The sequence below is a fragment of the Nymphaea colorata genome, chromosome 10 (assembly GCF_008831285.2).
Source record: "Nymphaea colorata isolate Beijing-Zhang1983 chromosome 10, ASM883128v2, whole genome shotgun sequence".
Lineage (NCBI taxonomy): Eukaryota > Viridiplantae > Streptophyta > Magnoliopsida > Nymphaeales > Nymphaeaceae > Nymphaea > Nymphaea colorata.
The window spans coordinates 3010991-3029434 of record NC_045147.1 but is presented as its reverse complement, the minus strand read 5'-3'; the positions used below and the strand labels follow the sequence as shown (position 1 = coordinate 3029434).

General features: G+C 38.5%; 2 protein-coding genes across 5 annotated transcripts; both read left to right on the top strand.

The window, feature by feature from the left end:
- The first annotated feature begins 5525 nt into the window (after positions 1-5525).
- LOC116262967 (uncharacterized) lies at positions 5526-6595 on the top strand. Its single transcript, XM_031642521.2, has 3 exons — positions 5526-5873; positions 5984-6195; positions 6292-6595. The coding sequence occupies exons 1-3, from the start codon at positions 5727-5729 to the stop codon at positions 6332-6334; spliced, it is 402 nt and encodes a 133-aa protein (XP_031498381.1). The 5' UTR covers positions 5526-5726; the 3' UTR covers positions 6335-6595.
- A 4568-nt stretch (positions 6596-11163) lies between these two features.
- Positions 11164-17266, top strand: LOC116263242 (pentatricopeptide repeat-containing protein At1g80150, mitochondrial). 4 transcript variants are annotated; one of them, XM_031642905.2, is made up of 5 exons: positions 11164-12672; positions 12820-12872; positions 13102-13216; positions 14466-14722; positions 16886-17266. In XM_031642905.2, the coding sequence occupies exon 1, from the start codon at positions 11232-11234 to the stop codon at positions 12435-12437; it is 1206 nt and encodes a 401-aa protein (XP_031498765.1). In that variant the 5' UTR covers positions 11164-11231; the 3' UTR covers positions 12438-12672; positions 12820-12872; positions 13102-13216; positions 14466-14722; positions 16886-17266. The 4 variants fall into 4 exon arrangements, with proteins under 4 accessions (XP_031498765.1, XP_049936271.1, XP_031498760.1 ...); XM_050080314.1 differs by lacking the exon at positions 12820-12872 and adding an exon at positions 16481-16569 and having other exon boundaries at positions 11164-12763; XM_031642900.2 differs by lacking the exon at positions 12820-12872 and having other exon boundaries at positions 11164-12763.
- The last annotated feature ends 1178 nt before the right edge of the window (positions 17267-18444 follow it).

Sequence of the window (18444 nt, the reverse complement as noted above, 5' to 3'; positions counted from 1 at the left end):
GCTCGGCTCGTTGTGTCAACGGATCGGATTCTTTTCCGGTTACTTGACTCGACCAAGAGATAACCAGAGTTATTTTCTAATAAAAATGCAAGAAAAAACTTACAAAAGCACCCTCAATAAATGAGCCAATACCTAATAGGGACCTATGTTTAAAAGGACCATCAAACTGGTCCTTCTTAACTTTTCTATACAACTCTCATACCACCGCCTCATGACGGCAGACGTTAAAGTAAGGTATATTTTGGATGAACCCCTTGAAAAAATGATTTTTGTCAAAACTTGGTTTCTGAAAATCATTTTTTAAAAACAGGTTTTCACAAAACTTGGCTTTTTCAAAGCAAAGTCTTTTGAAAATTTTCGTAGCTAAAAACACCATAAATCATTACTAAATTTAGTCAAATAGAAACATGTGTGTGTGTGAATTCTAGGTGGTTTACACACATACACATATAATATATAAATATATATGCCTCAGGGTCAACTAAGACCTCAACATGGTTACCCAAATTATTTTAATGTGTTTTCATTATAAGAATAACATTTGGTTGGCCTCAAATGCGGTCCGAGCCGGGATATTTTCTCTTTTCCCTAAACCTGTTGGCCAAGATTCACTTCGCAATGTAAATGAAAGTATATATAGAAGCAAGTGAAAATGAAGCTAAGACAGTAACTTCCATCATCTAAAAACACCAAAAGTTTCTTTGAATTCAAGGAATCTTCACGTAGGAGGATTTACAATCTTAGGGAGGCAACAATGCATACAAGTAGTTTAAACCAGTGGGACAAGCTTCCCACGCAGAGTGGTTTCTCTTCTACGGACCAAGGATTTCACCATTCCGCTGGACCTTATGAAGGACAGAATCAGAATGATGTAATGGCATATGTCACTTGCATAGGTATACGCCTACCATGCCCACCCCGTGAATTTTGATCACATTATACCAACAAATAGCATATTCTGCAACAAATAAAGTTGAACAATCCATTGGCATCCACAGGAATTCAGATTCTAAGATTGGACTGTGGAGATCATTGACATCCATGGAAATTGACATTACCAAACTCGGATGGTGGAGACCATACATAGCCTTGAAGAATGAAGACTAGGAGTACACACATAAACAAAAAAAAAAAAGTTAAAAACAGTGGCAAAGGATTGCAGAGAAATGGCGTGAAGATGCATCTTGTGAATTGCCTTTTCCCCATTACCCCAAGAGCTCTCCTGATTATGGAGCCTTGATCTTGAAAGGTAGAACCATTCCAGCCAAAGTTGAAACCCAGTAAATGAACGAACATCAGTAACAACCTGCTTAAATCAAAATGCCGAAAATTGCACTATCTAAAGGGTTTCATTGGGCTCGTTTTCGTCAAGGCTTCACAGTCGTTTGTCTGTCAAATGTAATTTACATGCAAGCTATGTGGCAAGTCATGAATCTTGACTGCGATGTGTTTGACAAACACTTGATAAGCGTAGATGACAGATCAATAACCTGGAAAACAAGCTGATAGGTCAAGAATTCAGAGACTTTGCATTGGAAATGAGTACAGAGCCATTCAGTACTATCGTCACATACTGTGAAACCAACCAAATTTGTTGACAAAAAGAAAATATCAGTCAGTTTGCACACACAAATAAATAGAGTTAGACATGCACAGCTAGAAGCTTCCAAGCATGCAGCCATTAGCACAAATTTTTAACTAAACTCAATTACAGATCTAAGTTGCTGTTCAAGAATATTACTCATCTTTGAAATAAAACCACCTTCAACGAGAATAATATGGGCAGAAATTAGACAACTAGGATAAATTTTTTAACTGCATTCAAACAAAGAAGCCTATCAAGTTGTTCGTGGACACTCGTCTTTTGGATAAAACAGCCTTCAACATGAGTAACAGAGAAAGAAGTTACATGACTATTTCATCTACAAGGCAGGTAAAGTCAGTTTCGATAGTAAGGAAGGATAAGAGACATGAAAGACCGCAAAAAAGCTTACTCTCATATGGTCCTCAAGCTGCCTTCGGCCACCTCCCTTGCCGTAGAACGCCACCGCTTTCTGTGGGGGGAGAGTGATGGACATCGTCACCTGCATCTTATCAGTTGGGAACAGATCTACCTCCCTACTGTTGAAGGAGGGCTCGGCATTCGGAGAATGAAAGATACTAGCATTGCTTTCCTTGGTTTCCTTGTTACGCTGGTTCTTGGTGGAGGCATTCCTTCCTCGGGCTGTTCTCATTAAGGCTAAATACCAAAGAGACAGGGTATTTGGACGGTGAAGGTCCCTCATGGGGCCTCAGCTTGTTGGAAAGCCATTTTTAAGGCTTGCTAAATGGCCAAGCAGACATACAGTGAGCTGGTTCATGTTAATTAACACCATGAATAATGGTTAGAGATGACGACGGTTCAGGGGGAGAAGGAACATACCTCGAAGCGGGGGCAGAGCAAGGAACTAGTTATGCAGTCTTCAATTTTAAAGACTACCGCCATGTACACAAACATTGCCATGAAATTTCAATATGAAAGTAAACATTTTTTGTGGCTGTGTGTAGGCAATTGCCCACACCTGCCTCCGCCCATTCCTTGAAGATGGCACTTCACACAGGAATTCAAAACTGCACTCAAATCAGAAACATGTTTCGGCCTCCAGTAGAAGTCGGTTTGTTAATATGAAAGGAAGGGACTTGGACACATCGGCATCCGAATTGACCAAATCTTGCATGATCACGAGCTGGCAGTAAGACCAATTTTGTTGGAATATTAATCGATAACACATATTCCAAGTCTGATGTTTTGTTGGCTGAGTTTCTTGTTTAATGATGATGTTTTGCATATTTTGTTGTTTCCTGTACATATACATTTTTTGATAATAAATGAAAGGGAGCCTATCTTCCAGCAGCTTCTTTGATGGGAAATAAAGTCCTAATATTATTCACTTCACATATTTCAAAAATATTATGTAACTCTATTGTCCAGTTTAAGTATGACATTTAAAGTTCTAGCATTGGATTAGAACTATTTCTTTCACATTCATCTAAAAGATTGGGCTTTACATCTCTAGGGACTTGGTTATCGACCTTGTTACACATACTTTGTGTATTCATTGACTTTATGATATGATTAGCCTGTTAAAATATATTGTTCAGATGAAAAGAATATTGTATATTAATTTCCTTTAGACATGATTTATCTCACGTCATTATTAGAATAAGGGTTAATTTCAAAACTTTGGAAGTCTCATGGAATCAAAATTTCACACAGCTATATCGAGCAACTGCACACACACACATGCATACAATATGCTCAAAATCTTGAATGTAAAATCAGGCAAAGTATTACATTATATCAAATTTACAAAATAAGTACATCTAAATGCCTTAAGCCCAATTACGTTTGCTCAAAAGAAGTTTCAGGGGTAAAAGGGCCCTCAGCAGTTAGCTCTATGATTTTATAACACTATTGGGAGGGTACAGATCATAAACATAACAAGCTAAACCAACACTGGCTAAGTTTCCCATTTGTAAGGGCCGTTTCTTTTATTTTTAAGGGGGAAAATGAATATCGGCTTTAGATAATCACCGTATGATGGTAGGTCAAGGCATTAGATAATATAAACAAACATGAAAATTTTGAAGAGTTGTTGCCTTTGGTTAGTTCGGCATGGAAGTTTCATCTAAAATCTTTGTAAACACAAACTGTTTGGCCAATGCATTTCTGTCAACTCTAGATAGGGTGCTGGGTTCATCTCATGAAAGGAGCAAACGTTTTTCTCATCACCAAACACTTTGTAAATGTCTCATGAATTTGCTCAAAAGATTGAGGTAGGTTCATCAGCAATTAAAATTCTTGTTTCATGAACCTACTCCAATCTTTAAAGCGGACCATAAACACTTACAAAATGTCTCTGCTACCAAACTATTTCTTTTAGACCACTTGTCTTTCTTTGTTAGTATTCACACTTTATGTTTCTCTTTCTCTCTTTTCTTTAAGAATCCTCTTATGTATAGGAGTTGTTTCACATAGGCATGTTTGGTAGAGTTGTTAACGTGGTCAGTTTGCCAACAGCTCAAAAAATCTAGGGCTCCATGAACTAAGCCAGGGCACCGGGCGGCTGGCGGATACCTGGTACTCGGCCTCAGTCGGGCCCGGGCCCAAAAAAACAGGCACCTGACTGGCCCAATCATTTATCAGGCTGGCCCGGGTGTGCTCCATAATATTTTCTTTAAATATATATAATTAATTATATATATAATTATAATATTTTATTATAGTTAATTATAATTATATATTATTTTATATTAAAAATATTTTTTTAATTTAATTAGGCTCGAGCTCAGGTTTTAGGTATTGGCCAGGCTCGAGCCCGGGTTTCAAGTGTCGTGCTAGCCAGTTTGCCAACTTTGGGCAGATTTTCGATGGAACCAACTTTCAGTGCCTTATGAACGAACAACAATGTTCTACTAATATACACGAGGATATACGTTACTTGTACGCAAGTGAATTCCTTTGGTTGAAAATGTTAAATGCAGAATGAGACATTAGTTGCACAAATTTGTAAAAGCGTTTTTCGTGCCAGTGAACACTTGATTTCTTGAACTTAAACTTAGGAACATAAAGTGATGGCTATCTATCATAAAAACTGGATGATTCTCTTTTCAAAGGTGATAGTTAGTTTCATTAACATACAAAATGTTGACCGATAAGCTTGGCTAATACTGGTAGTGGTTCCATATCAGTTTGATCATTGATATGATGTATTTAGGGACAGAGTACAACCATTAAATAAAATCTTTGAAATTTTTTAACAGGGGTCAACCCCAATTTTTCAAAAGTTTTATAAGGTGCACAATTAAATTTTTTAACTAAAATTATCACGTAAAATTTTAAATATTCAAAACTTGTTCCCAAATGGATGCATTGATCGATAATTATCATTCCCCTAATTGACTTAAAAAGGAAAATAATGTTCACAGGACGAATGGACAATATATATTAGCACTGTCTCTTTCTCTCTCTCAATCATCTTTCAACTTACAATAACTTTTTATTTAATAAAAAATAAAGTTTAGTTTACCCTGAGGATCGTTGCGTTGAGCGGTTAGACCAACAGGTGGTAGGTAACTGGTCGTTGATTCGAATCCCACTAGTGCCCGGTCCTTTCCAAACAATGCATATGCAGGACCCCTAAGGTTGGAGAACTCAATATCAGAATCACCTGAGATTTTTAATTTCCATGTTTTCGGCCCTAATTGAGAGGTGGGCAGCACCAAGTGCTTTTCCAATACAACAATGGCAGCAGCACAATCTCTTGAGAAAGCAAGAAATTATTCTAATGGCCTGCTGACGCCAACGTAAAATAATGAAAACACAAGCCGACGACACCGAGAGGGGCGAAAACGAAAGCTGTCCTTCCAACAGCCAGAAGATAAGCTTTTGATAATGACTTTGAAATGATTTTGCAGAAATCGGAGCTTGTTTATTTGTCCAGGCAAGACAAGATTGCTTTGTTTATCTGCCTATGGTTAATTCTAATCAATATCCTTAAAGTTGCAGATGCATTAATACTTTGTTCGACCTAATTGACTTTCCATCGTATATGAACTAATCTCTCGAAGAGAACAACTGCCAAACTTTCATTTTCAGGTCCACCCACCGTTCTCCGCTGCTGCTCTTTGCCTAACTTTCCTTCAGTTCGTTGCGTTCTGTGGTCGTTTCTGTGGAAGTTTCATCCATGGCTTCTAGCTTCTGTAATGCCCAGATTCTGCCCTTCAACAGTTCCACCAAGAAGGCTGTGAGCAGAGTCGTCATGGTTCAGAGCAAGGATGTTACACCCAAAAGAATTTACAACTTCAATATCAGATTGATCGCAGAAAACAAGGTTGGCATCTTCAGATTTTGTTTTAGCCCCTGCCAAAATGTAGAATCCATTATAACTTTGATGAATTTCTGGCCTGTCCTTCTCGGATGATCGATTCACCGACTGTACAGATATACGAAGATCAAGAGAACGGAATTGTCTGCTACAGAGGCGACGATGGGAAGGTCGTCTGTGAAGGGCTTGATGAGGGGCCACGGCACCAAATTCCAGAAACAAGAACGTTTGCAGATCTCAAGTCGGGGAACATGAGCGGCAGAGGAAGAATCCATGAGGACCCTTGGGATCAACTGCCAGAAAGAACAGGATTCGCTGATCACCGGAGGTCAGAACCAAATTCGATCCCCCCAACCAGAATGTTGCTGTTTGATTCGAGGTAAACTAACGTGACTGTTTACGCTCTGATGTTTCTGAACTGCAGGGAGCTTCAGATCCTTACCTCCCTCGATGCAAGATTCAACTAGAACAAGAGCCTTCTCTGTCATGGATGAAGATCAACGATGGAAGGTTGCAATCAACACATCGTCAACGAGAATGACTACATTCAGAGTTTGAAATCAAATCACTTGTCAATGCAGGAAATCCGGATGCATCTACAACAGAGAGATTGGTAGCTATGGAGACTGTTTTAGATATCGAGGCCGGTTTGGACATGTCCATGTTTTGAGAGTGATGACAATGATGTAACTTTTTTAGTTTCCAAATAAATGCTGCGTTAAATTGAATCATTGTATTTGATTGCAATAATCCTATTAATATAAAAAATGGGGAGGCACATGTCAACCACACAAAGGCTTACTTAAATGTATATCTTACATTATTTTGTTTCCACTTTACTTCAAACAAAGGGCTTACTTAAATATATATCTTACATTATTTTGCTTCCATTTTACTTCAAACTTTTTATGTTACATCGAGTGTCGTATATAAAATCCTATCCGATATCCTATTAAGGTTTTGATCGGATCTAATTATATATAAACACCAGATCATATACTAGTTGCATTTGAAAAAGACTAAACCTGACGGAACGCTATCTTTCACCAATGAAGACATATCCCTTTCATCTTTCCTGCCAATTTTGGAGATGCTTTTTGTTTTTTTCAAATGTTTTTGTGATATTATTAATTCAATATGGTATGTTTGTGTAATTAGCTTTAGCTTTTCCAATTGGAAAAGGAATCGTGAATGAAACGGTCAGATCTTTTTTTTTTTCTTTTTTTGTAAATTTGCTAACATTGGGTTCCAAAAGGGAACTCTAAGAAACTTATTAAGGTTATTTTGTCAAGAAGTACATTCAAGTTCAAATTATCTTTCAAAGGGTAAAATTCTAAGTCAAAAATTTTAGAAGAGTTTGGATTCTAATAATATTGCGTCCAAGCTTGAAATATTATCCCTACTTCCCCATTTCTTAGGGTTGAGGGTTGCTTTTGGTACTCGGGGTGATACCAATAGCCCATCAAGCACAACCTGAAATTGAAATGGAAAAAAAAAAATATCCTCTACTCTTTTTTAAGTAAAAAATCCTTCGTTTTTTTCTATGGGCATAAAAATTGATGCCCCCTCAGTGGTAATTCTTCTTCTTGCAAATCAGTCATAATAATAATAATGTTTTCTTTTATATTTTGACAATGATTTTTTCTAGCCACATTTTTCTTATGTGAAATTTGGGTTTTTTGCTTGATAAAGACTATGACATTTGGAATCAAATATTTGTTAATATTATTTTCTCTTTTCTTATTGATGATGAGAACACAGAGCAACTTGGGATGAAGTCTCATCCCTATGCCTATTAACACAAGATTCATACATTTGGAGAAGAGGAACCACATCTGTATATGATGAAGTTGGGGGTTTGAGCATAAAGGAGTTCCATAACCTTGGCAAAGACCTTATGAATCAAATAGGTGTTGGCTTTGTCATTGATGATTTTGCCAATGACAGATAAATCATTACGAATATGATGCAGATTCATATTGTTTCTTGATTGTGTCATTTGTTGAGTGAGAAAAAAAATCTCTCTCTTTGTTAATCTAGAATAAAGGACTCAACAAAAGTTCATATTTCTGTCTATCATTTCAACTTCACAACTATTTCGAAAAGAACCTTTGGTAGAATTCTAATAGCCTAACTTTTTAATATCCAAATAACATATAAAAAGGGGCAAAGACATTATGTGGGGTCTCTGCGGGGTTGGACTTGAGTGGACCTGAGTCTAGTTATATGATGCTGCCCCACCAGACCTAGGTCACTGCCTCACGAACCTAAGTGCACATAACGGTTAACTATGTGGAAAAAATTTCTAGCTTCAACCCTGCATATAAAAGATTGGATTACTCATTACCAACTTCAATTAATGTGAGAGTCAGCATTTGCGAACTAATAAAGGTGCAAGCATTGTTTTATTAGAGTGCATACATTTGTGGGGCCATTGCCGCCTTTCACTTGCCATTTTTTATGGAAAGAAAAAAAGTACATTTTAGTTGACTATATATATATACACACACCACCTGTACATGATCAAGTATAGAAGTCAAGCTACTTTTCAAAATTACAAAATATATTTTAAAGGAGGGATAGAGAGATGAAAAAGAAGAAACAAATGAGTGAGAGATGAGAGAAAAGGAAGGTTGGGGGTCTAAGACTAGATGTACACATGAGTAGAGTCGAACTTGAGTTCAGCCAACTCGAGCTCAACTCAACTTGACTAAAAAACTGGAGTTTGAGTCGATCTCTAGCTAGCTCAACTTGTTGTACAACCTTACTTAAGATCTAGCAATTGCCAACCCAAAATCAAAACTCCTCACTAGTACCATTAGGATAGTATATTTCAAAATCGAATTGATGACAAAGTTAATATATATATATATATATATATATATATATATATATATATATATATATATATATATATATATATATATATAATATATATATATATATATATATATATATATATATATATATATATATATATATATATATATATATATATTATATATATATATATATATATATATATATATATATATATATATATATATATATATATATATATATATATAGAGAGAGAGAGAGAGAGAGAGCCGATAAAATGAAAATATATAACAAAATTTGGGGACAAGAAGGGTACATAAGCAAACCGCAGAAACAAAATATAAGAAGAGAATATACAAGTTAGTATCACAATAAAACGTGATAAGAGAGGTGGAGAGAGAGTGGATAGACGGAACAGCAGAGTCACCCAGCAGTAGACGAAGGACGGCGTCGTAGCCGAATAGCAAAGTGAACATCTCCCTGCACAAGGCGTGCCACAGACTCCGACGATGAGAAGGTGTCCCTGAATACCCTATTGTTGCGCTCTTCCCAAATGCACCACTAAGAAGAAATGAGCCACAACCTCCAAACACGACCCCAGGTAAAAGACAGGTGAGAAGAAGGACAAAAGAGGAAAAAAAGGCGAATGGATGGTGGGTTTGAGAGTTTGTTAACGAAGAAAGACCATGCAGAGGTAAGGACAATATACAAGAAAGGACAAGAGGTAAAAAGGTGAACCCAAGACTCAGCCGCGGCGAGACAGATGAGACATTGGTTAGCTAAACTAATACCAAGACGCTGTAGGTGGTCAAAAGTATTGATGTGACCAACAAGAAGAAGCTAGGCAAAAACAACGGCACGAGGAGAGGGACCAGGGAACCAAAGAGACCGGGGTGGAAGCGACGCAATGGAAAAACCAAAGAAGGTCAGGTAACAAGAAGAAAAAGTGAATTCACGGGAAGACGAAAGAGGCCAGGAAGGGGGGGCGAGCGGTGGGAGGTCAGCAAGGCGGAGAAAAAGAGGAAGGGCAAAAAGCACACCGCTCCAAAAGTGTGAAGGAGAAGTGTGAGAGATGAAAATATTCCAATCACTAGGGGAAGACATGTCATATTTGGAACAAATGAAAAGGGAGATGAGAGAAAACTCAGTTGCCAAACACTATCACCAAGAACATAAAGAGGACTCACACGCCCGATTAAGGTTGGTAATCCCAGCACCCCCAAGAAGACGCGGAAGGGCAACCATATCCTAAGGTGCAAGACAATCCGAAGGGCGATCACCATCCCAAATAAAATTACGAATGATCTTGTCAAACCTTCTCAGTACAACTGCAGGAGGTCGAAAGACCGCCAAGACATGAAGCGGGATAGATGTAAGGCAGTGCTTAGCAAGGGTAATACGTCCTGGCAGGGAAAGCAGCTTTTCCTGCCAACAATGGAGGCGATCCGATAGCTTCTTCTCCACACCATCCCAAAAGGAGGGCGTAGGAGGCAATAATGTAATCTGAAGACCCAAGTAGTCCATGGGCAAGCCAACAGCCTTACACCCAAAACAAGCTTCCGCAAGAAGCACCGTAGCCGGATCCACGTGAATGAGAGAAAGGTGACACTTCGAGGAATTAATAGAAAGACCAGAGACGAGCTCAAAAACTCGAAGGATGAGCCAAGTTCTCACAATCTGTTGGCGAGAAGCAGTGCCAAACAAGAGAAAATCGTATGCATATTGGAGGGTGGAGAAGGCCTGCAAGTGAGGTAGTGAATGTGGAGTGATGAAACAAACGACAATCGTGTGACGAAATAAGGCAGAAAAGTACTCGGCAACTAAGTTGAAAAGCAAAGGTGATAGCGGACAACCCTGTCGGAGGCCGCGACCGAGACAAAAAAATTCGCCACACAACCCATTGAAGGAGACCGCAAGCTGGGCCCAGTCAAAATTCTCTAAACGTGATTCAGGTAAAATTGGCGTTGTTGGTTGCCAGGATGCGTGAAGACTTGTAAGCTCAAACTCACTACTTTTGTGGATCAAAACGGATGAGCATTTGAAACTATTTGCTTCAATGTTTCATGACAAATGTATCAAAGATTTGCTTTCTTTTCTTGCATATTTTTAAAGCAAAATACCTTGTTCTAAAGTAAAAAAAAAAAATCCAAAAGGACTATGTTGTAGGAACCAATTATACATTAACTTTTGGGAATGCCCAAATTATAATATTGCGGAAAAAATTATGAGCCGGTAAATATAAACTCTTAAATAAACAGTGTGAAAAAAGTTGTGATACAACAATATAGCCATAATAAAATATATTTAAAAATTTTCATACAACATAGAACATAGATCTCACAAACTTCGACGTGGCAGCAGATGAATTAAGTTACTTGTTTCTCAAGTACACTAGCTAGTCAACCTACAACTTCCTGATGATCTCGATACCTAGGTCCCTCGGTCACTCACACACTCTGTCTCTCTCTTCCCCTGTCGGACTCGACTCCTCTTCTTAAAACTGTGCGGGGGGGAAGGTGGTGCGTTCGTGGTGCTGGGGAAACGATGTCCGTGTTCCTCTCCCTGCGCACCGCCCGAACACTTTGCACAACGACCACCACCACCGTCGCTGGCACCGGTACCGCCGCCGCATCGAGTCTCCAGAAGCAGCAGCACATATTGGAGAGGGTGAAGCAGGAGCGCGACCCGGAGAAGCTCTACCTGCTCTTCAAGGCCAACACTCACAATCGAGTTCTCCTCGAGAACCGCTTCGCTTACCAGGACGCCGTCTCACGCCTTGCCGGCGCCCGCCGCTTTGACCTCGTGGAGCGCCTATTGGAGGATCAGGCAACTCTCCCTCACTGCCGGCGGCGGCAGGCCTTCCTAGCCCGCCTTATTCTCCTCTACGGCCACGCCGGCATGCCTGACCACGCTCTTCGCGCCTTCCGCCGCCTCCCCTCCCCGCCACCCACTAAATCCTTCAACGCCACGCTTACCGCGCTCGCACTCTGCCGCCGCTTCGACGATCTCCTGATGTTCTTCTACGAGGTGCCTTCCTCCCTCGGCCTCTCCCCTGATCTCTTCTCTTATAACATCCTTATCAAGGCCCTCTGCGACATGGGCGCCCTGGATTCCGCCTTCCTCCTCTTGGCGGATATGGAGAAGCACGCCGAACTCTCCCCCGATGTCGTCTCTTACACCACTCTTCTCTCTGCTTTCTACAAGAGCGGCAATGGCAAAATGGCCGATGCGATTTGGAACAGGATGGTGATTAAGGGAGTGAGACCCAATGTGGCTACTTTCAACGTGAGGATCCAGTATCTCATTAACAGGAGGAAGAATTGGCAAGCGAGGAATATGATGAGGAAGATGGTATCCATGGGGCTAAGGCCCGATGACGCGACGTATAATTTGATCATCAAGGGTTTCTGCGTCGTGGGCAATCTCGAAATGGCGAAGAAGTACTTTTTTGGGATGGCGAACTTCGGTTACAAGCCTAATTCGAGGATCTACCAGACGATGATTCACTACCTCTGCGGCGAAGGTGGAGAATTAGGGTTGGCGTTTACGCTGTGTAAGGAGAGCATGGCCAGAAACTGGTTTCCTAATGTGAATACGATTTATAAACTATTGGATGGGCTTGCGAGTGACCCTGAGAATGGTGAAAGGGTGAAGGAGATCATAGAGATGGTGAGAAAAAGGGCTCCTTCTTATTCTGTGCAAGAACTCAAAGCTTTTCAAACGTACTTGACTAGATATGGAGCAAAATGAAGGTGCACTCTTTGCTGCTAATCCCAGAGAAGTCTAGAATTTGATGCTTTGCATCCTTTGGTAGCTTTCATCATTCATATGGTTCTGTGGAGGTTGTCTGGAGATTTGAGATCATTTTGACTGTTCTGCGGAATCGATCTTGAAGATGTTTTCATGTTAATGATTGACGTTGTAATAGAAGCAATAACTGTAGAAGGATTTTGCTGAAACTTGCAACGCAGATAGCTATTTGGAGGTGAAGATCATCGGCACTCTACTTATTTATTTGGCAAATGAGACAAGTAGTCCGTGAAGGGTTTTCGTTTATGAACATCATCTGCTGACGAGTAAGTTCTTTTGATGGTTTACTTCTCTGTATATAATTATTTTCATTCTTTTGCAGATTGTTTGGTTCTGAAAACCAGTAACATAGTCTGACGGATTGAGGATCTCCGGGTTTGCCTCTTATTTTCTTTGTTTTCACTTTGTACTAGACGTATAAAATGTCAATCTTTCCATTGTTTGCTCGTGGGAAATGAGATATTTCAAATCAATTGTAGTGTAGTAAGGACGAATCTCCATTATCTCCATTGTTCATCATTGGAGATGTTTAATCCTTGATTTTTATTCGTCTCTTCTGAGGTGTTTCTTCACTTACATTAACCGTGAATGGTGGTGCTTGCAGAAAGTACGAGAAGATCATCCTTACGGTATCCGGATGCTCAAAGGCAATTAGGTTGGAGATTGATAACCAATTGCATGCTGCTTCAGGACCGTTGGCATTGTTCAACTTTGTGGAGGTATAGTTTGCCAAATGATTCGTTCTAGTTATCTTAGCTTTGTTCTTCTCACTCTTGTGAAAATACTCCCTTTTGTTTGATAATTTTGATAGACCTGAAATGAAGATGAAGAAAGTATTCTCATGTAAATAATAGCATGCACGATTAACATGAGAAAATAGGGTTATCTTCAGAATGTAAATTATAATAGATGCATAGATATTTTTCTCATGTTCATCAATGAATTTAGATTTTGATAAAGAGAACTTGGAAATTGAGCTGCTATAATAATGCCTTCTACTTTGACAAACTGCTAAAACATAAATGCTTAACTAAGCTATTAGCTACTACTGAGACACCATAGTCGATATGAATCAAAGGTTTTCATAAATCGTTGCTTGACCAGAAGATGGTAAATCGTTGGTTAAATGATCTATCATGGTTACTTTATGGAACAAAGATAACATTGTAAGTAGCTTGCTCTTGAACCAAGTAGTAAGTTAGTATGTGGGTTTAATTTGGTGATACAACTGTTTGACGGGACTACTGAGGAATTGCGGATATAACCAATGTCACGAATAACATTCTTGGTTTTTTAACAGTGAGATTTTTCTCGGGTATTTTTTTGGCAAAATTGTTTTTCTCGGGAAAATCTCACCAAAAAACTCAGAAAACTGGATACTACTTATGCTGGAGTGGATGTTTGTTTTGAAGTTGTCTGTCAGTGCCTGTGAAACTTAGAAAATTCCTAGAGACATCAACTCGAGTCACAAACTCTGCTTCAAAGTGGGAAGGAGGTATAAGTATCTGATTACTTTGAAATGACTAAAGAAGATGAAAGAATTTATCATGATAGAATTCAATTCAGCCGTGGCCACCTGCATATCCAAGCAACTTTAAGAAGATCTGGATGTGTTTCCCCATCACTCTCTCTCTCTCTCTCTCACACACACACACATACACATGTGATAACCTGCAAATATACAACTATATTTGAAAGCTGTGCAGTCGTAGGTGGAAAAAGAAAAGAAGAAAGTAAAAAAGAAACCAAAGCATGTTTGCACAATCCCCAGTAATAGGGATCCTACTCTTTTAGGTGTTTGCTTAGACCTAAATTTTAGCGATCATTGACAGGAGTGTATCTGTTAAGTGTTAAAGTTAAAAATGCACCTTATTCAAAATATTTTCCACAAGAACTTACCTGGAAAACATTGAATTGTGAGTACCTTATCCCATGACATGTTGATGAATCCTTGAGCATTGTGTGCAGGCATGACGAAGCTCAATTCCTGTGAAGTGTGAACACAAAAATTTCGTGTATCTTGAGAGTCAGCTTTCAGCTGACGATGATTTGTGGAGCAACTGTGAATTCATGGAGTACTCAATGAAGATGCATTGTGAAAGAAGAAAAAAAATGAAGGAAAGAAAAAAGAGATGTGGATATTTAGTGACAGCATAGGGAGAATACCGGGAATTCTCTAGTTATACAGTACTGCATGGGCTGCCGTTGCATAGATGTTACGCAAGGTACTGTATCAGTTTCATGATTACATGCTCCACATAAAGATTTGCAGCAATAACACAGCACCCTTATCGGCTATCGCTGTTGGATTTTGCTCTGACTAACATAGGTTTTGTGTCCACTGTTCATATTTAGGAGCAAAATAGTTCCACTAGATTTATTATTTCTACATATTGATGAGCTCGATTGTGCGCAAGTCACTCTCTTGGTTAAGGAGTTGGGTTGACACTTTTTTCCATGACAATGGTTTCCATGTTGAGGAAGTTGGACGGCAGATTTTATCTACAATACAAAACAATTCAATAGTTTTGTTGCGCTTAAACGGTTAAACCTAGTATTTAACTGAGATACCCTGTAGATTTAGTAGCTATTGTTCAATTTTCAATTGGATGCTCTTCTACGTGGATAAATCTGTGTTCTGGTGTGTGTGTGTGTATATATATATATGTAATCCTATGAAAATCCATGCATTTTGTTAAAAGGAAGAAGAGTTTAGTGTGTTTTGGATTGGGTCTGACCCAGAACCCAATCTAAAATATATATATGTAATCCTATGAAAATCCATGCATTTTGTTAAAAGGAAGAAGAGTTTAGTGTGTTTTGGATTGGGTCTGACCCAGAACCCAATCTAAAACATACCGTGATGTTTTCCCATGCTAGTGTTGCTGTATCGGCATGTCAACACAAAATGGGAAAAAAAATCTGCTGTGCATGTGACTCAGGGCCCATTAATAGTTTCAGACTTTGGATGGTTCCCTTATCAATCAGAAAGAAAAATCACGTTCAGTGTATACTTAAGCTTCCCTGGATCTTTGTTCACTTTCACCGGCAGCTAACCAATATGCAGACGTGTGCATCTTATGGTTATAGCCTTGTAGGCATAAGGTCACTAGTTAGATATAGATATTATGGGACATTTGTACCACATTGATTTCCTACACAAAATTATGGCTGCTGAGGCAGTATGCAAGTTTAATGAAGGCAAAAATGGTTCGTGTGCAGATTGACTTGTTGACATGACAAATATGAGATTTCTTCAATTATTGGAGTTTCTAATTTTCCCTTCTGCCTTAGTGAAGGTTAGTAGACGTGGTTTAGGACAAGTTGGTGAGAAAGTTGTTTAAATTCTTGAAAAAAATATGACCGGGAAACTAAAGGGGTCCTCTTAACAAATGGATTAAGCATGGCAATTTTTATGTAAACATTTTATTGACTTTCTATTAGTTGTTAATTTCTTTTTTAAATGTTCTTTATTAATTACTATGGTTCTCTCGATTTTGTTTCCGTTTGATTCATATATATTGGATCCGGTTCCCATTTCTTGATAGAGTTCAGCTTCTTGTTTCCTGATAAGGCTCTGGTGGATTGGATGTTTATTTCTTGAAATATTATTTAGAAGCACTGTTTATACATATTTTCTGTGGGTAAATGTATAAAATTTTTTTACTCGGGTTCCTCCCTCATCTTATAAACCATTGAACTACTTCCATTTTCCATTCGTGTAATTGTATATTTCTTGCTTGGGCCATTCAGTTTTGTCCTTTGTTAATGTAGTAACAGAATCATCTTTTCAGTATCAGATCTTGTGCTACACTTGATAACCTTTTGAGCCATGGTGCTTGAAAATTCACAATCTTCAAAGGAGCCTTCCAACTTTTCACGCTTCTCTCTGTCTCTCTGTCTCTCTCTCTCTGCAGACGCACACATACATAAGTTGTGGACACATGCGTGCTCATATGATGTTCTTTTTCTGCTTTTATCAGGGCCTGCGTCACAAAACATTCTAGTATTTGGAGCTCAATTAGTATCACATAGAAGTTTCTCAGAGCCTTTAGTCAGAAAGTCCAAATCGGTAATCTAGCATCTGTGATGTCCTTTGTAGGGTTCCAACTGCTTAGTAGTTAGGAGCAGAATAACAGATTTTTTTTTTTTTTTTGTTGCTTTTAGTTCTTCGTTTTATGGTACCTTATTACTCCATGGTTTTATGCTGTCATTTCTTTCTTCACATTGCAAGAACTGCACAACTTTTCCTCCAATATTTCTTTAGTCATGAAGTGACAGAGAAAGGAAGAAAACTGTAGGACATACAGTATCTATGTGAATTAGACATCGACCAAAGTGGCCGTCACTGCCTGTTTCTCTTATCTGTTGAATTTACTTGATTGTAGGTAATCGGGAGCATGTGGCGATCTATGCTTTGCCATGAGACGTTGTTCAAGAATGGTCACTAACAATCCTTTGCTGGAACAGGGAATAAGATCTGCGGCTCTAGGCGTCTCTGACCGTGAAACTCTCAAGTACAGAGAGTTGCATATTGGAAGATAACAAATGACGAAGGTTATACAGAGAATTTATTCATTTATTAATCTGTTCACCTTTGGGTCACTTGATGTATGTTTCTCTTTTTCCAATAAGGTAACAAATAATTCGGTGAATTAATTATCAAAGAAGAGGGCATCATGTAAGGCCTCTTGCTTTTTTTTCACTTCAGAGAACTGAAAAATTCTTATGTGATAATTTTGAAAGTATGTTATACAATGTTGTTTTATTTCGGCTTCCCAAGTGACCAAACAATTGTTATCAACTAAAATTTCGGTTTTCCTCTTCCTCACTAAGATTACATGATAATTATGTATGAGTTACTTAATTTCAGTAATGGTGCTAGTAATCAAAACTGTAATTAAAAAAATTAAGAAAATAAAAACAAAAACCTTTGAAATATTTTTTAACATTGGAATTCAGTTCTTTCTTAAAAATTGCTTATTACATGTAAATTTATTTCTGTAAAAAGTGATTTGGTACTGACATGGATATGGTTAGACTAGATCTTGGTGACTCGTTCAGATCATTGTGACTCGTGAATTTTGAAATTTATACGTCCTTTTAAGAAAAACTAACATTAGATGTCTGTTTCCTTTTTACCCTCTTTTATAAAACTTACTAAATGAAACCAAACGAGAATAATTTATTATAATTAACTTTTATGCCATTTCGTTTTTCATTGTTTATGCTCAACATGAAGGCCTTTCCCCCACTTTGCTTCCCTACCCATTAGGCATTAAGCATTTAGTTCAGGTCCAATAAGCATGCATCTGACTTCCCGATGTAAAGCAGATCATTGCCTGGATGGTCTCTACTTAGACCTCAATATTTTCTTGGACTTTGTGGACATAGTGGCGTTTGTGAATTGTGAAAGGCCGAAACGGCTTGTGGCAAATATGTTTTTGGGACACTTCATCCCTGCCATATGGAGCTCTTTCAAACACTTGACGCTCACTCATATTTTAACCTTTTCTATAATTTCTGCTTCACCCTTTGGATGAATAGAAATTTTGAAAGGAAAAGGGACATCCCCAACCTTTTGTCTCAGATTTAAAACCGAGTAAAAGGTTAGTAGACGATCGGTCTTTTGTCTAAGGTGTCAATCCAAAGGGAATTGCCCATGTGCAAGTTTGAACTTCATTAGGGGCAACATCCAAAATCAGGTCTAATATCCTTGAAAATGGAGAAAAGATAAAAACTAGATGGAATACTTTTTTTCCACGACACGGCTTGTATAGGACGCACTTTCTAAACAAAAGGTGGGGATCCACTGTTTAAACAAACGGTGGATTTGTTGACTGTAGATTTCAGATCTGCATTATAAATCTCACCTTCGAGGTCTGACAGGAGGGCGTGGGGCCTCATGTCTTCTGAGCTTGGGATCCCAGGTAAACAAACATACCGT